The sequence below is a fragment of the Dipteris shenzhenensis genome, chromosome 4 (assembly GCF_047967505.1).
Source record: "Dipteris shenzhenensis isolate YYH24624 ecotype China chromosome 4, Dip_SZ_1.0, whole genome shotgun sequence".
NCBI classification, from domain to species: Eukaryota; Viridiplantae; Streptophyta; class Polypodiopsida; order Gleicheniales; family Dipteridaceae; genus Dipteris; species Dipteris shenzhenensis.
The window spans coordinates 18,901,012-18,928,306 of record NC_141599.1 but is presented as its reverse complement, the minus strand read 5'-3'; the positions used below and the strand labels follow the sequence as shown (position 1 = coordinate 18,928,306).

At 44.3% G+C, this 27,295-nt stretch overlaps 1 protein-coding gene across 3 annotated transcripts in view; it reads right to left on the bottom strand.

The window, feature by feature from the left end:
* LOC147902551 (uncharacterized) overlaps positions 1–27,295 on the bottom strand; it is a 54,972-nt gene that overhangs the window by 15,179 nt on the left and 12,498 nt on the right. For 2 of the 3 annotated variants that reach the window (XM_087374241.1, XM_087374239.1), the window contains exons 3-5: positions 14,002–14,112; positions 5,885–6,109; positions 5,300–5,692 (exon numbers count right to left, since the gene is read on the bottom strand). In XM_087374241.1, coding sequence (XP_087230367.1) covers positions 5,300–5,692; positions 5,885–6,109; positions 14,002–14,112 — 729 coding nt within the window. Of the gene's footprint in view, positions 1–4,832; positions 5,152–5,299; positions 5,693–5,884; positions 6,110–14,001; positions 14,113–27,295 lie in introns of all 3 variants that reach the window. The other variant, XR_015540923.1, reaches the window with a different exon arrangement.

Sequence of the window (27,295 nt, the reverse complement as noted above, 5' to 3'; positions counted from 1 at the left end):
GGCTTCTTGACACCTCATGATCAGATGCTTGGCCATTTTGGAATCGGTCAATGGCTGTGGTGAAAAAAGTAGGTGTGAAAATTCTAGGGATAGGTTGTGTGGAAGGGGTGGCTGGTTGGGATGTTGTAGGGGGGTCAAGTATCCGGACTAGTGATGGGTGTGGGTGGTTGGTGCTCATTAAACCACTCCAAGATTCCTTGCAATCCAAACTTCAAAATAGTAAGTGTAATTGCATGCATAATAAGCTCGCTTCTTGCGACAAATAAGACACCGATTGAGTCATTGTGCTTTGCGCATCGTGATCTTCCCTATACTTACCTTGTGCTTTAAGCGGGCATGTGCTTCACGGCATTCAGCATCATACCAACTACTATGTATTAGCATTCCGAAAGTTTGGCATTGTTCTCCAAGTACATGGAAATGAGAGGATTTGTGTAACTCATCACTGTAGTAGTCCTCACATTGGACTCTTGCTCGTGCTTTCCTTGCTTACACTTACTTCCACCTAGGGTCTTCTTGTCTTCTTGTGATGGTCCAAATAATGATAAATTTCAAGGAATTGGACATGATCTCACAATATGACCTAATGGTCCACATAGGTAACAAGCCCAATAAACTTTTGTTGCCCCTATGGTCCTCTAACTTGCAGTGCCAATTCTACCATATTAACAATACAGTCTTAATGGCACTTCAAGTCAAGCTGCATAGCCTCAATCGTTGACTTGAGGTATGTGACATGAAAGCATTTTGCTAATTTTGGTGTGCATGTCACGTGCATGCTTATTAAGGCCGAGTCCGTATTCTTCTCGTGTTCTTGAAGCTCTTTCTTGTAGTTGGTTTCCATGGCATTAACACGCCCATCAACGTCTGCTATAGCCTTCCCTGTTCAGTGGGAAACTTAAAGTTAGCATTTCTTGGTGAAGAGGAAACGAGGTGGTAAAGAACGCATCAAGCAGCATAGCAGGACAGCAAAGAAGCAAAAAGCAAGGGGGACACGGCAGAGCAATTGGAGGGCAATGGGCCGTGAGAGAGAGAGAGAGAGAGAGAGAGAGAGAGAGTTTATTGAAGGTACTTAGCACCGAAATAAATATCTTGTGGTACTGAAGGCAATAGGACGACTCCCCAGATCGATAGAATATGCGTTTGGCTCAACTTGTTCTGATGAAACTGAAGAGTAGTAATTACTTGAGTATTTTCTTGCGAAAACCTTGGCAAGAATTATGTAACAGATGGAGGTAGTCATGCTACTAGTGCGAGTACGGCGGGAATGTTTGGATTTTGAATCATGGCCTTCTAATACTCAATTCCAGAGAATCCATCTCACCTTCGGGTAAAGACCAAAGGGTCTATGAGACTAATAGAAAACCTAATACAATGAGTAAATGGGCGGAGCTACTAAGCAAGCATCCCAACCCATGCCAGAGAAAACTGTGTAGACATAGTCAATGCTATCATCATACATGTCACCATAGTCATAGTCATCCCTGGCATCATCATCCTCACAATAGATGCAATCTGATCCAATACAATACAATACAATGCAACACACACAAGGTATGAAACGTCAAGGTACACCCGATGATGGACTAGGTAGTGTAGGCAAGAAGCCCGTTATAGATCACTATCTGCAATCTGGAGAAGAAGTCCATCATGCCCTCCTGGCGGCGACTCTACACCTAACAAGCGCCACAGTGACCCCTGACAACCGCATCCGAAGTCTAAAAATAGATGAAATATCAACTAGTGTGATTTGTGCGTCTGTCCTCTGTCGAGTGTGCAGCATCTCGATCTCGGGGTCTTTGCCTCTCCTGCTATTTGTGGTCGGGGAAGCATCATGCTCTGGAAGGAGAACTCTGTGATCATACCCTAGATAAACCAGACAAGACCTCCCACCCCTATCTCCGTGATCTGATGAGACACTCTCTATGTCAGATCGCCTCGTGAATGAAGGCGGCAAGGCACCTCTGATCTGGGTATGAGAGGAGTTTGGAGAGGCCCTCGAATTCATCTTTGAAAGGCAATGGTATCATCCACGGATCTCGTAGTAGACTAGGTAACGGAAGGCAATTGCTCCTTTGACTCAACCTCAGGCCGCTCACATAATGTGTAGATAGGGCTCTCTCCGGGGATCCCCTCTTCTCGTCCACTCTCGATATGGAGTCGGAGAGATGACACACAGAACTATCCAATGGCAATCATAAGTGAGTGTTGGTAGGTGGATCTAAGTGTACCCACGCGGGATAATGAAACCCTCCTCGGAGATGCGTAGGCAGTGGTCCGATAGAAACTGAGCTTCACAGGAAGCTCGGCCTACGCCAACCAAGTCTAGAATGTATATAACTTTAAAAAAATCCTCTCAGATGATCGGGTTGAACTCGTTGCCCCCAAACGAGACAAACGGAGCATCAATGCTATACTGAAAGGGTGGCAACCTGTCTACATGGAAACCCAGACTGTCAAACCATATGCATGTGTGTGCGTACCAACATCTCTGGTCACCCTGATGAGCTACTAATGCCATAGAAGACGATAACGCCAACCAAGGTAGCCTGCTTCGCCCTGCAGTACAGGAGCCATAATCTCACAAATAGTATAGATAAGTGATAATCTGGAGATGCTCCAATCTCAGCCTGAATGATCTGATGAGGAACAGATGGCTTACTACGGATCATCCGTGATAACAAGAGAACCTGTAATCTCTCCACTCAAGTCCAATCTGTATCGGATAGGTTTGGCCCCCAGCAAGTGCTGCCATGCATGCGGACCAAGGAGTCAAAAAGGAGAACCTTGGTTCGTGGATCCTGAAAATGTGAATGGACTCACTGTCTCTCCAGTTGGGCAAGGGAGGCGTATCCTCTACTCAGGTGGGCCTACATCGCCGGCCTCGTCGTGAAGATAGGTCCATAGAATAGAACCCTTAGGTAATTGTATCATGAGACAATCTCAACTACTAGCCCGTCAAAAGTAAACTGCTCTCTGTGTGTAGATCATAACCTTGGTTTTACCCAAGTGACCTTCAAGTCACGGGACTCACAAAAAGCCAATAATGCATCTAGGTGTCTCAAGAGCCCCTCAGTGGACGAAGATAAGAGCACCACATCATCAATGTACAATAAAATCTGGAGCAAGTAACCGGCCAAAGAGTGACCAGCTCCTCCTAGGGTCCTCAAAAGACTCAAGCTCGTCTATATAAAGGCCAAACAAGGTCGGCGAAAGTGGGCAGCCTTGTTTGACCCCAATGGAGCAGGCAAGTTTTCGACGTGATCACAGGACCATGGACCACATACTTACACTCAGGAGTGTCATAGAGGAGGCCAAGGCACGAAGCCAAAGGGTTTATTGCTACTTTGTGGATTTCCGCAAAGCCTTTGATACAAAACCATGTGCACGTCTCATCAAACGGTTGCAGGAGTTGGGCTTTGACTAGGAGATAGTTTGGGCTGTTATGGCACTACACAAGAGGGTTTCAGGCAGAGTTCGGACGGGGGTGGATGGATAGATGAGATCATGTCTGCTCTGAGTCCCTGCATCTCTACATAGGGGATGACCTCATCTATAAGACTTTTGACCATACACAGTCATCCCATGCTTCCAATCCGGCCAACAGCTCCCTAACATTGAGCAATCTATCCCGCTGGACTTTGTCATATTCCAATCACCTGCAAGAATCCACCTATTCCCTATGACCTTATTATTCAAACTCCCTCCAACACTCATCTCTCATTTGGGCCTCATTAGAAGTATACACGCAATTGACACTACAAGAAAATCCCACAATTGACACCGAGGCAACAACAAATTGTCCTACGGGATCATGTCAGGTGCTGAGGCATATATCTTGGACATGACATGCCCAATCACAATGGTCCTGTACTTACATGGACTCATGGGATCCCTTGCCTTGTGAATAGGTGTGATATGTGTGCGGGAAACCGAGGCAAACTGCTTCATTAAATAGCTTTGCTAGGATAGGGGCTAGGATATCAATCCCGTATGCAACAAACTCAGTGCATAAACACTCGTGATCTTTCGCTCGGCCATTGTGAAGCTTCATGACGCGCCTTTACAAGAGGTCCGTCGTGGTGTGTGTGAGAGATCAAGAGTGGGCTGATCGAGGATGTCATATAATGTGTGGGCATAGTTGTGCCAAACCTGAGTATCTGTGAGTGGTGAGGGGGACCGCCGTTCAAGGAACCGCCGCCAAAAGTATTTGGAGTTTTTACTAAACAGAATGTTCAGTAATTCCTCCTTGTTACGGCGAACAAAGTTTCATTCTTCTGGCGAACTAGACGGTGATACTCACGTAACGTGTCTGGTTCGCTCGATAGGCCATGTTTGGATTCTAATCGGAGTTGTCGGTGATGAGCCTTACAATTGAGTGGGCAGCATAAACACCTGTATTTGGTGGAAGAGGGTTTAGATAAAACTTTTACCTGTCCACTCTCACGGGTGTTGACCCCTGACAAGGGAGCTCCCTCTTGGACTCTAGGAGCCCTTCATGGATCTTTGATACTATGGCACCCGTAGAGAACCAATCACTCTCTTCATATGGTGGGTCGTCTTTCAGCCAGTTAGGCACTGCATTGTATTCATCTATTGCTCATAACTATCTCAATCACATCAAGGAATTAGGTAAAGGTACAGGACATGGCACAAAATGCACAGTACCACCAGGACCACTCTTGGGAAGAGAAGCAAATTACAGCGCTGAGACGAGAGCAAAAATAGCGCAACAAAGAGCTCTTGAATTGCAGCAAGTCAAGAAAGCTCGTGCAACTAAACTGGCAGATCTCAAGCGCAACAAGGCTACATTCAAGACACAGATAACAAACCTGTGAAGAAAAGACGGCATGGGATGCTGACAGGGTTCAGCTCCAAAACACATTCATCTCCACACAACAGGCATGTTCCAATGCCTCCAGTACTTTGGCTTCCTTGCAACTGAACGTGACCAACTTCAGAAAGATAAATTGCTGCTCGAAAAACAGCGTCTTCACCAAGATGAGCACCACATGCATGAATGTGCTGCACTGGAGGCCATTATGAGTATGGACACACAGAAAAGTGTCATGACTGACAATCCATAGGACCTTTACCACTCTCCAACATAACTGTGGTCATGATCATACCTGTACTTTTCTCAGGTACGCCCTAGCACAAGATTCGAGAAGATACTTAATTGATTAAACAACAGCAGCATTGTGTGCAGTAATTACACATAAAGCAGGAGAAATGGCACCAATTACAAGTCGCATTGCATATAATGACATTATAAAGACAAAAGGGACTATTAACTTACTCCATTAGATTTCTCAAGCCACTGAAGTATGCCAAACATTGTCACTACTTTCTTTTGTGCATCATGTTCATCAATGTACTCATAAACTTCTTTGTTTCCTGAACTGGCAAATGTATCTGCAGCAGGCACACACACTCCTCTAGCATTGGAATTGTCAGGGCTTACTACAAGATCCTTACTAGGACCTTTTGCAGTCCTGTTACTGGCACTATTCCCTTCTATGACTTGGCACTGATCTGCACTGGAAAGTTTTACAGACTCTCTGTTAGCAGCATCATCAGTTGCTATAGCATCACACTCTGTGGCCACAAGTTTTGAAATCCGTACAATGTCCGATGAAGACAAGCCACGTCCCAACATCACATGCACTAACCCTATGTGCAGCGATGTCACCTATTGACAAGGAAAACATCTTACTTCCCCTTATTTGAGCTGAAGTTTGAAAGTATCCTACCTAGAGGCTAGCTTCCATACTTCATAAAGAATAATGATATCCATCAACAGAAAATAACTTGTAAAAAGTAAGTGAAAAACATTTGCATAAGGTTCAAAATTAATTCAGTACATGAGAAAATCGGGGCATACATTCCGTGGACAACATTTTTGGATATCAGATATAGACAAACTTATTTCGTTGCCTGAAGATGGCAGCTTCACTTTTGCCTTAGTCCTTCCCATCAAAATGGATTGAGCTATATCTGGAGTAATCTTCACCACCTTGCAAAGTCTGCACCAATCCACATTTTGTGACTTCCGCACTCCACTGAAGATGTTGTTAATCACTGTCTCAGGTTGCATACGGAGAAAGAACTGTAAAACATTATCATATTGAATAGGCTTAGCTTCTCAATTCTTAGTAGTAAGGATAACAAAAGCTCGTATTCAAACAATCTTCACCATTAGAGATGCAAACCAGGAATATCCCTAGAAAAGTGAAACAGAGAAAAAAGCCTTTTTGAAACGCCCTGCTTGCTTCCATATGAGAAGAATTGGTAAGATTATAGTCAAAACTCAGAGGAAGTACTCTGATTTACTGCAAAAGGATATAGGGCACCAGGTTGTAGAGGTTCTCAAGTTTATGTTTGAAGCAACAAAACACCACAACTGTCTATGAGTATTTCCACACAGAAGGAATAGGAAAATAATCTCTCTTTATACTATACAACTCTCATTGTAGAAGGTTCTAACAGGATGAGATCTCTATTCAATTTTTTGGTTTTCTTATCCATAGAAGCGGCTGGTCCAGCCCGCGATAAATTGTACATCGAGACAACCAGAGGTGTGGGTATTCCATGCAGGACAACTCTATGGTATATACCATCTCTGACCTACACAAGATAGAGACTATGGATCACGTGATTCTCAGATTTCCAGACTACTACAAGATCCAAGGAAACTAACTATTCTGTGAAGCATTCAAAACTATCACAGGCCATTGATTCCCAAAACCGAAGTCTGTGGCATTGTTTCTAAATTGAGATCTGTAGAGGTATAGGGCACTTACTGCACAGAGAGATGGCACGCATGTACCAAGTCTGGCAGCACCTCGTAACTCCTGCTTCCAAAGGGAAGGAGATCCATCACCTCAAAGGGATCCCTTGGCTAGGGATACATCTAGTTTAAGCAAGATAGGAACCAGTTGGTCCAGCCTATGATAAATATGCACATCAAGACAAGCAGAGAGTGAGGACAACTCTACATCATCTCTGGCCTATGCAAGATAGAGACTATGGACCATGTGATTCTCAGATGTCCGGACTACTACGACATCAAAAGGACACTTGCCCGAGCATTCAAATCATTATCATAAGTCATTGATTCCCAAAACCAAAGTCTGCGGCACATTTCTAACTGCGATCTGTAGATGCATTGGGCGGGCACTTACTGCCCAAAGATATTGCATGCATGCACCAAGTCCTAGGCAGCAAGTCCTGATTCAAAATGAAAGGAGATCCATACCCTTAAAGGGATCCCTTGCAAGGGATATAAATGATGCCATCTAGATTAAAAAATATAGGAACTCCAATGTCGTGGTATCCAATATCTCATCGTTTTTCACATGGGCATTTAGAACAGAGAGGTTTTGGATTGAGATTTCCACCAAGTTGGCTACGGATATTCAAGGACAAATTTACACTCTAAGGCGATGCTCATTAAGGGATTGTGATACAAGCTTCTTAAACACTACAAAGCATTGTAACTCAGGAGGGCTCTCTCTAGGCCATCCAAGTCTTTCTAGCCTCAAAGTTCTCACAGATTCTTATTTAAACATCATTTTCTAGTGTTCGTGCAAGAATTACAATGCACTTTGCACAAAATAGAAGCAATAAATCTCAAGCCTAATTCATGGATGAAGAGGACGAAGATGAAGAAAGGAGATCTCATAAAGATGATGCTCCAAACGAGCTGAAGAAAGTACAGCAAACTCGCCAAGGTCAGTAGCTTTCCTAATGCTCGTAACAAGTAAAGTAAGGGATAGTAAACACGAAATGAGACTTAAATGATGAAGAGAGAGTGAAATTTATCCATCCCAATAAATTTTCATATCATCTACCACCTTATTTGCCATGTCATCAACCTACATGTGGCTGCCACATAGGTATCCTTGGATCTTAGAGAGCGTGGGTCATTTGTGGGACCCAACGCTTGGCAATGCTATGCATTCATCGCCATGTCTTTTGCTCAGCCATAGATGACCGAAATGCTACTTTTACATAGCTTCTCTTCATAGGGGGGCCTTCATTTGAGCATTCAAATTTAAATAGCTGCCCCAAGGGTGGAGCATTGAGCTCTAATACCCCTTCTCAATGTCCAATCTCTAGACTACGATGAAGATCCAATACCAAAAGGCTTCATAGGGTACTCATGTGTCTCTCAACTGAGAACCTTGGAAGATGTCTAAAGCATTTTCTTTGGTTTATTACTGATGTGTTTGAAGAGAATCTTCCCTTGTACAGAGCGGTATTTAACCTCAATGTGCTTTGTTCAAGCATGGGAGACCAGATTCTTTGCAGTTAGAAACATAAACTCATGGAGGGGTATGGTGGTCAATTGGAGTGGCAATCTTGCTCCACTCACGCCTACAATCATACATTATTGTACTAGAAAAATATGAACACGCCCGCCATCTATGGATCAAGAGGCCTGACATAGAATCTACTCCAGCAATTTACTTCTCTCCAAAGTCATTAGACTATGTCAAGGCTTTCACAAGCCAAGCACACATATCACCTTTTTTGATACTATATGACCACATCCAAAGATATGGACAAGGAAAGGTTATGTTGCCAGGGGACTTCAATGTCAGGACACCGGATGTTCACGCAAAGGTCCTAAACTTCCAAGAGAACACACATGCCCAAGCCTAGAGGTCACACACTACAGATATACTTACTTAGCATGTGTGCAGCCCATGAGATGTGCTATACAATGGTCCACAAAGATGGCCAAGGTCAGAGCACTATACATACATCCCTCATTGAATCATCCACCGCATCGTGGCCTACATTGTAGGGTCGTCCTGCCTTTGTCTCAAATATCTCCAGCCTCACTGTCCACTCACTCATGCCACGAGCTGACCACTTACATATATCATTCCATCTTACAATGCCTCACCCCATCCGGCCACCGCCTGCCATTATTTCATCCACTTATTACCACTATGTCTTCAATCACTCTCTTATAGTTACGCACATTCAGACCATTGCTTGCAGTTTTTTGTAGAGGGCTTCATCAACCCACCAAGATCCACATGGATCCAGGTCCCCCACTCCTTGAGGATATCTATTGAGCAGTTCTGCGTCTCATCACACCGACTTCGCATTGAGAGAGGACCGACTGAGGGCATTCTTAGAGAGGCACCCTATGTGACCATGAAGAGATCGAGTCAGAGGAGCATTTCATCTTCAGATGCCTTGTGTACTATGTATGAGATCAAAGGTCGCTATAACTACCTCTTCAAGAATGGTTTCGGCTATCTAGTCTCCTGTCCTACCCAGATCAAAGATCTTTCATTCATGAGGACATCTGACATAGGGAGCATTTGCGTAGGACACGTAGGCTTGATCAAGATGCACAATCAAACTCCAATCAGAGTATGATTGCTCATTTTTACAGCCAAACAACACTGACCAGGATGACTCAAGGAGCGCGGATTCGAGGAGACATGCTAGACTCACCAAGGTCGAGGCACATATCAAACTAGGGAATCTTCCCTCCATGCTCACCATATTGGAGGCACTGGCCGACAGGAGTGACGGTGACATTTGTTCGTCACAAAGCCATAGCTCGGAGATCACAACGGACCACACGGGCCAATAGACGTCAGCACTCCATCACAGGTTTTATGATTGCACAACAGCCTCACACATCATTGACCCCTTCTTAGGCTTCACATCTCTACTAGCTTCCAGATGATCACCATAGTGCCACCAGTTCCGCATCCTCACCATGAGCCCAGAGGATCTCTCTATGTACCGGTATGGTTATGATTATGGGTTTTGTTTGTATTCGTCATGGGTGTTGATGCTCGCTTAGAGGCTCCACCCCCTAGCTCATTGTACCAGGTTTGTTTTAGTCTCATAGATCCTTTGGTCTTCCGAAGACTTTTGATAAACTTTCTTTTCTAGATTACATATATGACAGTTACTTGGCCTCATTTCTAGAGCCAATAGAAAGGCAGCCCAGCCTTGATGCCAAGACCAAGCTTCTCACTAACTCTATTCACCTAATAGCACATACTCATTCCCTTGCAGAGAAGGGTTTATTCCTCCCAATGGTTTGGTACCATGAGAAGTGCAAAGGATTACAAGATGATCCTAACCTATAGCTTGGGAAAATTAAGTAGGGAGAAAAGGAAAAGGTTAGAACACAACACTAGTGCTTTGGGTCCAAACAAGGACACCCAGGCAAGATCTAGATTGGAAGAGAGTATCGACACTTGGTAAGATTGCAAGATATCAAGAATTGTATGCAACACAAGCAAGATCTCTTCAACAATGGTTGATTTTGGAGTTTGATGCTGAACAAGACTGCTGAACAAGACACTACCAAATAGATTTGCCCCAAAAAAAAGGACATTCCAACAAACATTGGGTCATTGTAAGGTATGAGGTTTGTATTGTCTGCAAATTTTTACCACACAATTTGCCTCTCATTATCTACATGTATGCCTTTAATTAGTTAATCATCAACCTTGTCCTGAATGAGCCAACCTAAAGCATCTACAACTATTGCAAATAGCAGGGGAGAGAGAGGAAAACCTTGCCTAATGGATCTCTTCAATGCAAAGGGATGAGATGTGAGGCCATTTACTTCTCCCTTTGAGGCAGCTTTAACAAGTAAAACAAGGATTTTTGGGACCAGAAATAGACCTCCAGATTTTATGGAGGAAAAGAGGTGCAAGCTTCTCCATGAAAAATAGGTGGGAATGGGTAATGCAGAGGATCAAGGGAAAATTTTTAAATGACAAGGTACGCTAGCCAAGCATAAATCTGTTCTTAACCATAATAACTATCCCTCAATTACTTTTTTTAAATCCTACTAGTTACCCATCTAAAACAGGAGTTAGCTGAATTCACTCTTCAAAACCTTCTTATGGGGAAAGGAGATGGGTCAAAGAAAAATAGCTAACATCAGGTGGGACTTTTGTATTCTCCCAAAGCAAGAGGGGGGCCTAAAGATGTTCAATGTTAAGAGATCATCTGCAAGTTTCAAGGGACAATGGATTCTCAGCGCCTCGCAGAAGAAAGACACAATTTGGTCTGTGTTGATTAGGAGAAACCTTGGGAGAACAAGACCCGTGTTTTGTGGTGACAAAGAATGCAGCTTTTGCATTTTGTGTCCTACACATTTCAAAGAACTTTTAACTATTTGGCAAAGGTCTTTGCAACTCAAAGGGCTTTGTAACTCAAGAGGCACTGTTTTATTTATTGTCATTACAGCAGTACTCTTTTGGGAATAGCATTTGTTTGCGAGCATCACTTCACATAACATGCTACAGAGGGGAGAGTTAGGGGCTGAGGGGGTGAAAGGAAGGGCCCCAATCTCTTCCCTCTCTCTCCAGCTCCATATAGCGAGGGCTTGGGGGGGAGAGGAGTTCCCCACCAAGATGCAGTTCTACCATGACCACTTCTTGAGGGTCTCAGAGCATGGTCTCGTCATTAGGCCCTAGTATCTCGAGGATAGGAGAGTCTTACAAGCAAAGGATCTGCACACTATGCTCAAATGGAGGAGACACGACAGAGGAGCACTTTCTATGTGTCTGCCCAGTCTACTATGAGATCCGAGGGCGATATCACTGTCTCTTTCAGGAGGGGCATGGCTTTGGTCCACTTACACGACTGATTCATTTTTTCGATCAGGTTTGTGTTGGGCTCTATCTGATTGAGATGAGACGACGGAGGGATATAATGATGCGACAAACAAGAGAGCGGCAAGGATTGATGCCACAGGTCACCGAGATCGACAGAGCACAGACACTTGTTACAGATTTCTATGCATCTGAGTCAGCTGCCAGTGAGGCTGAGGGAGAGGAGCTTGATGTGATGAGAGCATCACGGATTAGCAGAGGGAGTCTCCGCCACGATGCTGCCAGACAGGAGACACGCACTCCAAATGCGACACGGAGAGGGACCAAAGCACGCGAGGTTCGGACTATTTCAGCCCTCCTCAGAGGTCACCGGCGTCACCCTTGACATAGCCCATCGGGATACTGAGATCGAGGAGACCATGCCCTCCACCGCATCGAGAGACGGCTCGACAGACACAGATACGAGAGCTCCTCACATCTCATACGAGAGCCACCAGGTTACCTGGATATATGGAACCTGGGCATGTACTAGGAGCGTTAGCTCTAAGCACTTGATACTCTCATGATATTTTGCTACTCCACTATTTTGTTCACTACCTTAGCACTTTAGCTTTCAGCAAGGGCCTTAGTGAGCCCTTTGCTTCAGCCCTTAGTGGCTTGTATGAGTTACCTTTTGGTTTTGCACTTTGTCTCAGAGGCCCACGAAGCATTCTGCAGACGTTAATACATCTTTCTTTCTCACCCACCTTCACCCCTCAGCTCTCCCCTCTCAGACCCTCCCTGCCTCTCAGCCCCTCTCAGTCCCTAACTCTCCCCTCTCAGCCCTCCCTCTCACCCCCTCAAACCAAGTCTCCTAGCTCTTCTCCCATAGAGCTCCCTCCTTAGGTTCCCAGCCTCCCTCCTTCTCCCCTCCCTCTCTTTCCTCTCCGAGGACAAATGGATTCATCTGTTTGAATCGGCCTTCCACCATTGATTGACGAATGGCGACCCATCCAGTGAATCCTCATCCACTTCCCCCAGCCATGAGAACATGTATTTTCTCAAAAGACGAGCTACTGCGGTTGCAAAAGGAAGTGGAGCTTGAGAGCTCTACCACACTTTTCACATGTATCCATGGGTCCCACCCTTCCAGATCACAGGATAGGGACTGGATGCTTGCAAACTTATTTGAGGACCTCACCCAACACGTCACCAACATTCATTTTATTAGGACAAGGATTCTTTCATGTGGCTTTTTAAAATCCTAGAGCTGCGAGCACTGTGCTCAATGCGAACCCCTTACCACTCGGTTCTAGGAAGATCTTCTTCAAGCCCTTCTCTCTCGGTTTCAACCCTATAGTGGAGGACAAGCAGACGACATCTCTCTTCATCGGACTTCCAGCCTGACCCAAGTGTACAATCACTCCTTCCCACGATTGGAGCTACTTTTGGAGTGCTCACTGAGATCCCCCCTCCAGCATCATAAACACAAACAAAAACACATGAAGACAAGTCTTCACAAGACTCCATGGGCACAGTTTTAAAGCCATAAAATCATGCATACATAGACTGCATGCTACGACATCACTACATGTCATCAACATCCAAAATTTGGCACAGTTCACATGCAGGTCATGCAGGCACATGAATTAATAAACACCTTCAATCATGCATTCAGTGTATTTTAAAATTAAGGTTACACCAAGATCCTGGGTTGCTATCGATTCCCTCCAGGGAAGGGCAGACCAAGATCAGCACTAGAGAGCACATCAAGACAATTTTCGTCCTTATGAACCTCATTTAACCATTAATATGCAAAAATTGCGCCAAATAGCAAAAGGGCACATAAGTTGTGGCCTTCTCAATTCCTACTTATACCGGCACCACATCACCCAAGCTAGCTCAAGATTATCTGTGGTAAGGGATCAAGCATCCAATACTCTAGAGGGCAGTGTAATTCCATAAGTGCTAAAATCTCTAGACTATTGTGTCAATCTTTGGAGACTCTACATCTAAAAAGTAACTTTACATATGGTATATGTATGCCCATTAGTTACAATGAGTAGATAACATACCAACTGATCGACATGCTGAGCTAATTTAAGATTGTTGTTACCATAGGCCTTCAGTATACATGAGAAAAGTCAAGCTAGAAGAGCCCTGCACAAGAGATTCCTCAGATACATGGCTTGAACGAGGGGGTTGAGGAGACTGCTAATGGACACTTCCAATGATGAAGACATACAAAATTTTCCTAAAACACCCTGATAAAACGTACATTTGGCTTGGAAGTAATTTTTACATGTAAACCAAAGGACCATGCAGGGCTCTTATCTAACTTTCTTCTAAAACACAAAGCAATAGTATATAAGAGATCCTTTAACTTGCATGAATCAACATCCAAAACACTTACAGAAATATCCTGAACAGAAAACCCCCTTTCTTGCCACAGCCGCCAGCAGTTGGTCCGCCGTAGCTCCTCTATGTCAGGGACCACTTCTTTTTCACCAATATTTGAAGCAGCCTGGTACACATCCAAGCAAGTCAAAAAATTAAGCAGGCACATCCTTAAAGCTACCAGGAGCCAAATATAAACATTACCAACTTTATGGCGAGCACTAAGATTAAGCTTCCAATACCATGGCACTTTAAGATTCTGAGTGAAAGCTTTAGACTGGACTTTAACTGCAGCACTATAACCCTACCCAAGCAAACACAATGAATAATGAAAGTTGCACATCAAGATGCACACAGGCACAGATTTGCACTTGCACATACACACAAAGAGAGAGAAAGAAAGAAAGAAAGAAAGTTTATTAAAAACTTCAAAAGACCGATGGGTCTATGAGACTGAGAGAAAACTGATACAGCAAGCAAAAAGGGTGGAGCTACTAAATGAGCATCATCACCCATGCTGAATGCTAAGTGCTAAGTACATAGTCATATCATCAGTACTGGCATCATCGTCATCATCATCGTTATCATCATCATCATCTAGTCAATCGCCATCAAGGCTGGCTGGCTTTGGTCAATGCCATGCACCCCCACAAGGGTATGTGTGTGTCACAGGGGTATGGATATGTATCCACTGATGGAGCGTTGGCGACTGTCTGGAGGTGCTGCCCATCTCGATTTCCCGGTAATGACTTTGCTCCTGACCAGGACTATCATAACCCCTGTGAGTCGTGTCCCAAGCCTGAACAAGGATGGGAGTGATGGAACAACATGAAGGATTTAGCAAATGGAACAAAGAGATGTTCATTCAAAAGAGGAGAGGCCCTTATAAGGGCAACTGATACAATGCATCTGTCCCAAAGGAGAGCATCTCCAGATCCACAAATCACTCCACTGATCTCTCAATCAAGCCCATGAATCTCTCAATCACACCTAATAGAACCTTTTACCACCTAACCTGGTCACACTAACCACCATGTGGTGACACACAAACTCACACAAACCTTGTACCCCTTGGTACACCCCATTACATCAATTTGTCCTTCATACCCCCCCACAAATTGATGACCTCACCCCGGCAGTAGTACATGGGAAGCTTCATGGTTTGTTCACACCTAGTAACAACACTCGTAACCCCAACCTGTGACTCACTCTGGTTATGGCTCTTGGTTTACAACTAGAAGATTAAACAATGACTATGTATGGGAATCCCCATGGGTCCAACAAGATAAAACCTCAAACAAAGGACTAACAATCATTTAAGGGGGACATCCCAGGGCAGAGAACCCTTATTGACCACACACAACTTAGAAGAGATATGGGTCATCACCCTCATCAAGGTTGACTTGGGTGGTGAAAGCAATCACAGCGTTAACATCCTCTGGTTCTTCTTCTTCTTCTTTCTCTGTTTCTTCCACAAGATTTGCTGAACATTTCTTCTTTGCATAGCACTCTTTCTCAAAATGTCCAGGTTTTCCAGAAAAGTTGCACTTCATCTTGCTCTTGCTGAAGGATCCCTTGAAGTTGCTTTTGATTAAATATGCCCCATGTTCTTTGTAGTCATTCCTCTATTTGATTTTCCTTTTCTCTTCCAAGAGGGATGTCTCAATTTCCACCAAACTAATTTTTGGTATATTGGTAACAGTAGTGACAATAGTGCCATATTCCTCAGTTAGGCTTTTGAGTAAGATAGCAATTACAATGTCATCATCAAGATCAAACTTGATGCTAGCTAACTAAGTCAGTATGCTCTTCATGGAGTTTAAATGTGAAGAGATGGATTCTCCTCTATCCAATTTCAGATCAAAGAATTTGATGAGCAAGCTAAACTTGGAACACTTCCCCTGTGCTCCAAAGACAAGCTCAAGAGGACTCCATGCAGCATGAGCAGTCTCACAACCATCAATGTGGTAGATAAAAGAATCACTCAATCCAAGAGTAATTATGGCTAGTGCCTTTTCATCCTTACAAAGCCATAAAGCTTCTCCTTTCCTAGTGGTTGGTTTCTTTTCTTTTCCATTAGCCACGTTTCAGATCCCCTTCTTCATAAGAATAAATTTAGTTTTAGTCTGCCAAGTATAAAAACCCTCTCCCTCAAACTTATCTATCTTGGTTTTAGAGGCCATACGGAAGGTCTTACCACTGATGTGGCAGTGTCTAGTCCCTTACAAAGATAAATCTTGCTCTTGACCAACGGTTACAAATGTCTCAATCATTCAGGACAATCAAAGTCAAGAGAGTCAAACCAATGCTTTCCAAAGTCAAATAGCATGTTGGGAATAAAATCCCTCAATAAATTTCTCAGTTTGACTTGGTCAACTCTGTCAAACACAGTCAAACATCCAGAAAATAGTCAACCATGAAACAGTGAACTTGTAGGCCAAAATTGGAGCGATCAGAAGCGATTCAGAGAGGGCCTTTGGTACTGATTCGAAGCTCATACCCCACACAAGAAGCCACGAAAAGGAATTGCACCGATTCGTCAAGAATCGCGTAGCATTGTATGAGAAAGATCGACTGTGTTTTGGTCGATTGCGGGCAGATTACTGAACCAAATGGGACCAAACTTCATCAGCATGCTCCTTATAGTGTTGCCCAATAGCAACTAGAGCCATTATGAATGGTGGCTCCTACAGGGAGAATTGTGTGAATCTTCAACAGCTAGAAAACGTGTCGGCACGGGCAAATGAAGAAACTATTCCCTAATTTCTCCTAGCCAGGGATTCACCCCAACATGAGAAAGCTTGGGCTCAGATGGCGCAAGAAATATCTCAGAGATGAAGGAGAACAAGCCTAAGCAAATCTGTGGTAAGAGAATGAAGAAAAGCTTCATTTGGAAAAGATGATGATATGGCACTCAAAGAAGGCTCAAAGAGGGTGGACGTGGCTCTAATACCACATGATGGAACAGCATGAAGGATTCAACAAATGGAACAAAGAGATGTTTATTCAAAAGAGGAGAGGCCCTTATAAGGGCAACTGATACAATGCATGTGCCCCAAAGGAGAGCATCTCCAGATCCACAAATCACTCCACTGATCTCTCAATCAAGCCCATGAATCTCTCAATCACACCTAATAGAACCTTCTACCACCTAACCTGGTCACACTAACCACCATGTGGTGACACAAACTCACACAAACCTTGTACCCCTTGGTACACCCCATTACATCAATTTGTCCTTCAGGGAGGTTGCTCAATGTGATCTACATGTCCATCTGCTGACGAGTGCAGCGTGTCTCAGGATCTGGAAAATGTATTGTTCACTGGGTGAAACTCATATCTGCTGGAAAATGAATGGTCACTTCCCCACTTGTGAGCCCCCAAATGAGGTGTGCATCGGGGGGACGGACCAGAGAGAGAAGAAAAGCATGGGGCTCCCACATGGGCAGCACAAGGCAAGAGCATGTCCCTGGCTGGCTAGATCAGGTCGGAGTAGAGCCACGAAGGTTTGGATGGCTTGAGCAGGTCGGAGATGGCGCCAGCAAATGCGCACCATGTGGCAGCATGTCAGGGCTGCACATGGCCTGGAACATGGGCCAGGAAGCGCTGGAGATGGCGACACGAGGCAGAGACAGTCCGGGGCAACAGGCACCTGTGTGGCGGGGGTTATGGGACCTGCAGAGAGCCTGGATCATGGCGGGGGCAGACAGCAACAAGGTCGGCCAAAGAGGCGGCTGGTTGGGCTGGATATAGTCAACCAACCAGGACAAGAATGGAGCAGACCAGGAGGGCTGGACCCTGCATAGAAGTGAGGGCTATTGGCCTAGTTTTGTGAGCCCCAGAGGGGGCGCTTTTGTAGCAGCAAAAGTCAGCCAGGGAGGGGCTGACTAGGTCGGCCATATCCATCTCTCCTGGTTGGTTTTTTGGGCAGGCCTTGGGGCTTATATAAGAGGAGGCTTTGGGCCTCATTTATCATCACCTGGAGCAGCCTTCCAAGGAGCAGCAAGGAGCAGCAGATCAGCATCATCTGGGCCACATCCTAGAGGAGAGAAGAGGGCACCTATATGAACTAGTAAATCAAATTGGCCCTTGCTATCCCAGCATGAGGATGTCTGTGCTACTAGTGAAGTAGAACAGAATATGGGAACCACAAATGCATAATTGAGCATGCAAAGCTTAGTATTCACGGAGAACTTCCAATGCATGATTCTTTATTCAAAAATTTCATAGCTCCTTGGTTATTAAAAAAGTAAATTTAGTAATTCCTTGTTCCTATGTCTTTCCTTCATGTGTATATTTTTTTATTTGTGTATTTTAATTTGTGTTTCTTTCCTCTCAAGTTTCAGCATTCATACATTATCCATAAGAACTCCATTTCCATAAGGAATTCTCAAAACACCATTGACAGTGTGTGAAAAAGTTATATCTCCATGAATATGGAAGAATTCATGATGTGCCAAAAGGAAAACTTGGTCTAACATTTTTTAATGCTCAAAAAATGTACTTCCCATTGGTGCAAATTTCCACATCCAGGCCATTATCTGGAAGATTAAATTTGCATGCCGAGTACCTCAATTAAGTAATCTTGTCAGCACATTGCACACCTATGAGTTCTAGAGCCAATACTCCAATCAATGGTAGTTACCAACCCAAAATCCGTCTCAAAGTGGTCTTTATCTTCCTCATCCTCCATGATGGATACAGCCTTGTCCTCAACATTGATGCAACCACCATCGCTCCTGGAAATCCATACCAGCACACAAGCACAAACCACCAATCATAGAACCACAAAGAGAGGCACAAGCATGCTCACCACCCAACCGTCATGCTCATGGGTCCAAGACCCATAGAATATGAGCATCCCTCGAGCCACAGGCTAGGCTACTGGCACGAACATATGCATCCAACCAGTCCACAACCTCCCGATGTCCCGTACCACCAGAAGGCGCCCATATGGCCTCAAGACTGCGCTGGGAACCCGGGATACACTAAAAAGCACGTGCGCGTCCGCAACACAATCGAGGATCTAGACCAGCAAGGAAGAGCTAGACCTGCTCTGACTTGCGTGAATGAAAAGTGAACCTTTGGGCCCTTTATATAGGATCTAGCCCAATGCCGCTAAAAATAGCTGGAACCCTAACTTGTTCATTGCCCTTGCAACCCAACCTGAGAATCACCTGCCTAGCCACTACCCTCCCCAGGCTATCAAAGCTAGTCATGTGCGCCTAAACACACGTTAGATACAATCTCCCCTTCCTCTAAGAAGTCACTCTTGAGTTCAAAAGAAAGTCTGGAAACTCTCTCCGAAGGTTAGTCAATGTCTCCCACGTAGAGTCCTCCTCAACACGATCCTTCCACTTAATCTTGTATTCCGTGATTGCCTATTTCTAGCTTGACATTCACGAAAGCCAAGAATACTCTCAGGCTCGTGCGATATAAAAATAAATCTTCAACCTCTATAAGTTCCTGAGGAGTTTGATCCTCAGCACCTAGCACTTCTTTCAACTACTGACATGAAAGATTGGATGAATTCTTACATTAAGAGGCAAATCCGGTTCATATGCAACTTAGCCAATTCTTCGGATAACCTTGAATGGACTCCAGTATCTGGGGGATAACTTCCTAACATGTCCATTACTGAGACTCTTGGATTCCTTGATAATACACAAGTATACCATCGTTCCAATAGAGAACTCTCTGGGGGAACGATGTCTACTAGCATAAAATTTGTCCCTGTCTTGGGCACTTCTAATAGACTCCTTGACAAATTGCAGCATCTCTTGCATGTCTTGCAAGAATGTTTTCGCAGCATCATTCTTGATTCATTTGAATGCAACCATTACTGGAGATTTAGGTTGAAACCCGTATATAAGCATTAAAGGACTGAAACAATACTGTTGGAACGTGGGGGAGAATAGATGCATTGTGGCAAGAGGAGTGGGAACACAAAAGATGTAGCAATGGGTGTTCTCTTCATTGTGAGAGGGAAGTCCCTCTTTTATAGAAATGGAGAGAGGGTGGCCTAAATCAATGGCACCTCTCCTACATCAAAGGAGGTAGCTCCTAAATCATAGGAACTCCACAATCATGGGCACCACCCCATGTGGGGGCCTTTGCATTACATCATCACCTGTGTCATGGTCTATGGCACTAAGTGTACCTCTCCTACACACACACACACAACCATATGACTGCTAGTGGATGCACACATGCACCTAGCAAGCCCTTGATCACACATATCCCAACATACCCCCACTCAAGGGTTTGCCTCTTGCTATGTCTCTCAAGGATACATCTAGTCACATAGTTTCTCATGCGATCTCATGGTAGTCAAGGATAAATCTATGGCTAGGATCTCATGCTAGCAAAGGTATGCTTCACTTTCCTTGGAGTACAGTAGTTTACATAATGAACAGGACTCCCACTGCAGCAATACATGGCATGACGCCAGAGGAGATGTATACTGGTAGGAAACCAGATATTTCCCATTTGAAAATTTTTGGTTGCATTGCCTATGTTCATGTGCCAGATGAATTGAGGTCCAAGTTGGATCCAAAAGCTGAGAAGTGCGTCTTTATTGGTTATTCTCTGCAGCAGAAAGGGTATAGATGCTATAACCCTTCTACTCGTAAGTTTACAGTGAGCAGAGGAGTTGTTTTTGATGAGATGAGCAGCTGGTATAAACCAGTAAATGTGATGATTGATGTAGATGCACAAAATGGTAATGCTGCACAGAATTTACAGCAACAATCACAAAATATCAGTGGACCTGCAGTGTCCTCTAGCAGTGGTTCACATACCTTGCCATGGACAGATAGATTGAGATCAAGAGAATCTCCTCAAAGCAATGCAGATAGTGGTCCGCAGGTATCACGAAAAGGAAAATAGAAGGTAGATCAGCCCATGTTTGATGTGAATGCAGGTCACTCTTATGTGGATAGTGAATCCAGTGGCTCAGAACAGAGCATTGATGATGAGTTGGGTATTCCTTCTGTTGTTACACCTGGAGTAAGGAAGACCAGGGATGTTTTGAGAGCACCTAGAAGTGAGCCTATTTTGCACAGGTCTACCAGAGCTAGGTATCCTGTGGATAGGCTGAAATATGATGGATTTACAGCCATTCACTATGCCTATATGGTCAAAGTGATACAGGAACCAGAACCCATTTCTTTTGAGCAAGCCATGGGAAAAGAAAGATGGGAGAAAGCCATGGATGAAGAAATGGATGCCTTGGATGCAAATGCAACATGGGAATTGGTGCCTTTGCCTAAAGACAAGAATGCAATTGGCTGTAAATGGGTTTATAAGGTGAAGCACAATGCAGATGGTTCTGTGAACAGATACAAGGCAAGATTAGTTAGTAGGAGTCATTTCTCTCCTCTTCCAAAAGAGAAGCTTTACTATCCACCAAGTTGGATGTAAAAGTGTTGCTATACTCATCATCTAGAAGACTTTTGAGTAAAACTTGTGCACCAAATACCTTTTCAAGTTGCACCCAAACCCATCTATGTCATGAATGTATGAGTCACTAAGTCCCAATGCTATGATAGCAAGGGCCTTTTCATATTTTACTGTCCATGCTATTTCACCTTTTCTTGTTGAAGGTTTCTTCTTCTTTCCACAAGCAATATTCCACAGACCTTTCTTCATGAGAATGAATTTGGTCTGCCAAGTATGGAAAGAATGACCATCTATCTTACTCATGTTAGCCATTAGGAAGGTCTTACCACTTACAAGGAAGTGTCTGTTCCTTCACAAAATAGCATTCAAACATATTCCATTCAAAATATATCATAAATGCATCATGAGCATTTACCAAAACTGTCAAACCGCAGGACAGTGCTCCAAAGATAAGACTAAAAAATGCCTCAAATCACTTCCAATGGTCAAACATCCAAAAGACCAAAGATAACTGAGATAATAATGAAACTTTCTAGCACTTAACCATATTCAATGGTTCATATTAGAAGCAAATATCACTGTTACCCCCAAATTGAACAGTCTGAAGTTGGAGGGTGCAATTCAAACAGTTGAAAGCTCTATTGATGGGGCTTTTTGTGTGGAATGAAAGAGCTAATACCAAAGTACTTCCTCCAGAAAGGAATGACGCAATGTTGCGCCAGATCGTCAGTGAGAAGTGCACCATTTCTGACTGGTTTTTCTCTGATTTCTCCTTCATTTGTGGACCAAATACGCTTAAACTTGGACAGCAACTAGCTCATAAGGTTGTCCAACTATGACTAAGAGGGTGTTATGAAATTGTTTCCCACCAGGCGGAATTTTGAGCTAGATTGGCGAGAACAAAGCGACACGGTCGCTGACAATAAAATTCTGGCAATCCCAACGGTGATGAGATGCACTCTTGCGTGGGGAAGATGGAGCCAGAAGCATTTTGAAATTTAACGGTTGGATCTAGAGAAATTGATGCTGCAAGATTCGGGCAGAATTGGGAAAAATGGGAGAGATATAGAAGAATGTTGAAGAAGATGATGAGGTGGCAGCCTAGGAGTCTTAAAGCTCGAGGAGGATCATGGCTCTGATACCAAATGTTGGAACGTAGGGGAGAATAGATGCATTGTGGCAAGAGGAGTGAGAACACAAAAGATGTAGCAATGGGTGTTCTCTTCATTGTGAGAGGGAAGTCCCTCTTTTATAGAAATGGAGAGAGGGTGGCCTAAGTCAATGGCACCTCTCCTACATCAAAGGAGGTAGCTCCTAAATCATAGGAACTCCACAATCATGGGCACCACCCCATGTGGGGGCCTTTGCATTACATCATCACCTATGTCATTGTCTATGGCACTAAGTGTGCCTCTCCTACATACACACACACAACCATATGACTGCTAGTGGATGCACACATGCACCTAGAAAGAAAGAAAGAAAGAAAGTTTATTAAAGTCTTCGGAAGACCGATAAGTCTATGAGATTGTGAAAATCCTGATATAACGAGATGTGGTAGTGGAGCTACTAAACGAGCGTCCATACCAATGCAAAATGCAAAAAATGCAAAAATGCAGAATGGCAGTACTAAGTCCTACGTACAACATAGTCATGTCAATGGTCGACTATATATCAATCTCACCATCATCATCAATATCATCATCATCCCCAGCAACAATAAGATATCAGGATGGATGAGGTAGTGGAGGCATGAAGTCGGCAATAGAGTGTTGTCGGCCACTCAGAGGTGCGGTCCTGGCACGTCTCCTGATCGTAGCTCTGCGTCTAACCAGGGCTACTGTGGCCCCCGTCGGTCAGAGCCCGACTCTAAACAAGGAGAGAATGTCTCCAAGTGTGATCTGTGTGTCGACCCTCTGTCTGAGCTGTCGGGTCACGGGCTCTGGGTCACGGTCATGTCAAGGCCTCGTCTCGTTGGGATCCATGTGATCTAGCTGAAAGAACTCCGTGATAGAGCTCTGAGAGGAATCAACCGAGGAAGAAGTATGCTCCTGTCTCCGTGCTCGGAGTATCCTCTCGCGGTGTCTAAGTGCCTCATGAATGAAACCTGCCAAACATCGCTGGTCTGGGTAGGAGAGAAAATGGACTAAAATCCCATAACTATCTCTGAAGAGGCAGTGGAATCTCATAGTACACATGACACCTGAAGATGAAATGCTCCTCTGTCTCAACCTCCTGTATGTCGCATAGTGTGCATATGCGCCGCTCCCTGGGTAGTCGCTCTGCTCTACCGCTCTCGATGCGAACTCTGTGTGAAGAGACCCGAAACTACCCAAGAGAGATCCTCATCGAGTGGGATAGGTGAATCTGTGTGTATCCTGGTGGGTCAATGAAACCCTCCACTGTGATATGTAAGAAGTGATCTCTGTAGAAGCTAAGCTTCACTGGGAGTTCACTCGGTTCCAACCAGGTCCGAAAGGTGTGTAGCTGTAGTAGATCCTCACGGATAACCTGGTTGACCTGATAAGAGGAGAGAGAATGGAGCATCCATGCTATACTGGAAGGGAGGTAGTCTATCCATGTGGAGCCCCAGTCGCTCAAACCATCTCTCTGTACGTGCATACCAGCACCTCTGATCTCCTCCTGCTGCAAGTGCCATAGAAGAGGATAGAGCTATCCATGGTAGCCTGCTACGCCCCGGGGTATAATCCCCATATTCCCTAACTCGATACAGATATGTGATGACCTGAAATGCAGCATCTAGCCGTAAAGGGGGTGACCCAAACTCAGCCTGAATGATCTGGTGAGGAACGGATGACTTACCACGAATCATCCGTGATAGCATGAGAACCTGTAGCCGCTCCAGTTACCTTCTTCTTGGTGTGTGAAGAATGCAAAGTTACAAACAGATTTTTCTTGGAAGTGATGTGCTTTGGCGCGCCACTATCAAAATACCAAGTATGTAGTGTCTCATCAACACTGAAAGAGCATTCATCCTTTGAAGGATCGTAACTGCAAGTCAAAAAAGCATATGGGTCATCATCATTAGTGGCTGTAGTATCTGAACTACCCACTAAAAAATCTGAAGTGCAAGTCAAAAAGGCATAGTGCTCTTCAACCAAGTTGGCTGCAGCATCTCCTCCATCATGGCAATGTGGACCTGATGCATCTGATACCGGAATCCCTTTTCTTTTCTTTGGCTATGCTCTTCTTGCACTCTCCAATATAATGACCTGGCTTCTTGCAGTAATGACAGATGCCCTTCTTTTTCTGCTTGTTTGTATCACCCTGTGCCTTATAAGAAGGCTGTCCATAATCAGCTTTATGCTGATGTGTGGGCTGATTGGCATGTGGCTTATGCTGCCCTTTACCCTTTAGCTTGAACTTAGAGAGCATAGCATGCTCGCCAGCCCGGGTTGCCATATTTTTGCGTGTTTGTTCCTCCTGCAATAGAAGTCCTACCAACTCGTGAAAGGAGAGAGGATTGCTGCCCCCCCCTCAATGACAAATTCAGCGAGGTGTGGAAACCAAGATAGGACTCAGGAAGAGAGTTCAGAGTGGTCGAGATCATCTCTGAATCCCGAATGACTTCATCAATGTTCAGCAATTGTTCCCTGAGATCCTAAAGCTTCGCGAGGTGAGAATTCATGGAATCTCCCTCCTCCATATGTGTCTGGGAAAGTTCTCGCTTAAGAAAGGAAACCCTGGCATCGTTCCTTGCTGCAAACATACTCTCCAGTATTACCCAAGCTGCCATAGATGTCTTGCATGACCGAATATGAGGTATAATGAACCTCTTGACAGAAAGAGAAATTACTGAAAGAGCTTGTGCATCTCTAGAGTCCCATCTTTCATGCTCTGCTGTGGAAGCTCCTGGAGCGGCTGCTCCAATTACCTGTGATGTATTTGTACCTCTACCCCTGCCTCCAGCTGTAGGAGTGACAGGTATAAGCATTGTATCTAGTCTTTCTTCATCTCCATTGACATAATCCCAAAGATTTATGCCAACTAAGATATTGCGAACCATGAAACTCCACAAGGAGTAGTTGGTGCCATCCAACTAATCCTCCTGTGTGAGAACCCCGAACACCTCATTTGAGTTGTTCTATGCCATTTTTGCCAAATAAACTCAGAAATACAGCAAACTGAACAAGTAAAATCCCTTCCTGGGATGTAAGATGCACAAGTAAAATCTGCAAAGGAAAATATGCCCACAGTGACAAATAGTGTCACAGCCTGTCAAAGGCTCAAAATGCACCACAATGCTCTGCTCAATGCCCAAAAATCTGCAAATAGAATCTGCAAAAGGTGGCAAAAGTCTGCAATTTGACTCGTACTGAGTCCCAAACTGTCTGCAAACTTCCAAAATGCCCTTTTACCTACAAAATTGCAACCCAAATGCAAAAGCCCCAATTTCTTGTGGGAAATTGCATACAAAAGAGGGCAAATGGTTTGAAAGCCCCAAATGTTGCACAAATTGCACTCTGCCTGAAAAAGCCCCAAATTTCACTGCAAAATTGCAGTGTGATTGCAAAAGCCCCAAATTTTGGACAACCTGCAACCCAAATGCAATGTCTGTCCACAAATACGGAATGCCCCAAATTCTTGCAAGATCTTAGCCAAACAATGGCTGTCTACAAACAATGCCTACCAAAAAACCAATTGCTAGAGTACCTGCAAGAATAAAACTTGCACATAAGGCCTTGCAACAGGAGTGTACGGACGCTTTCAACTTGTACGGAACTGTCAGTACGAATTTCGTACAAGATACGGACTGAGTACTGTCTCGTTGTACGGACAACCAACTGTACGGAGTACGAACGACAAGCTGCTGACGACGAGCTGTACGGACAATCGGCGCGTATCTAAACGGAACAAGTAGTGCGGCATAGGTACAGTACGGACAGCAGGAGATTTACAAAATGTACGGCAGCAAACAGTACGGTACAACGGCAAACAGTACGGTAGATGTACGAAATCAGTGAGCATGGAGCAAGCGATGGCGCAAGGTGTACGGCACCTCAAGAACTGAAGCGTGGGCTGCTGTACGGAATCAGTGAGCAGGGAGCAAGGAGCTTGCGGGCTAGGAAGCTAGGAGCAGGATCTAGCTGCTCTGATACCATATGTTAGAAACGAGAGAGTGAGAGAGCAAGAAGCAAGAGAGCTGAACGTAGTATACTTGCAATTGAAGAAGTGACTAATACAAGAAGTGGGATGGGTTTTGTCTAAGTGACAAAACCTTATCCTTCACTAACCGTAGTTAGTGAACTAACTGTGGTTAGGGGGAAAAACCTCTAAATGAGGGAAAAGTGCCCCTAACCTACTTATTACATTACATTGGTCACTGCTGAATTATAATAATAATTCTAACAGTCGTGACCCTTGCGCATTCGTGGCAATCCTGTAATAAAATCCATGGAACTACTTTTCCACTTATTACCAGGAATGTCTAAGGATTGTAGCAATCATACGCTTCTAATGCGTTTTGCCTTGGTCACTTGACAAAAACGGCAACCTCCTACATAGTCCTAAACAAATTCTCTCATCTTAGGCCAATAAAAACTATGTTTCAAAGAGACAAATTCCTGTGTACTCCAGGATGTCCCGTACTAGCTGCATCATGACACTCTCAAAGAATCCTCGATCGAAGATCCGACACATCTAGTACACAATTTTTTTCATTTTGGAATAACAAGCCATTCCAAATCATCCACTGGCGTCCTGTCGCCTGAACCGTATAGGTGACACAATTCCTAAGTCTTGGTCAATCATAGAGCTCCCATTCCGGAGTTTCTGCCAATAATGACTGAAATGACTATCAGTCACGTAAAGCCCTCTCAAGGATTGAAATAGGTCAGAGGATATCTCAATAAATGACAAAGCATTCACCATCTTAAACCAACTTAGGG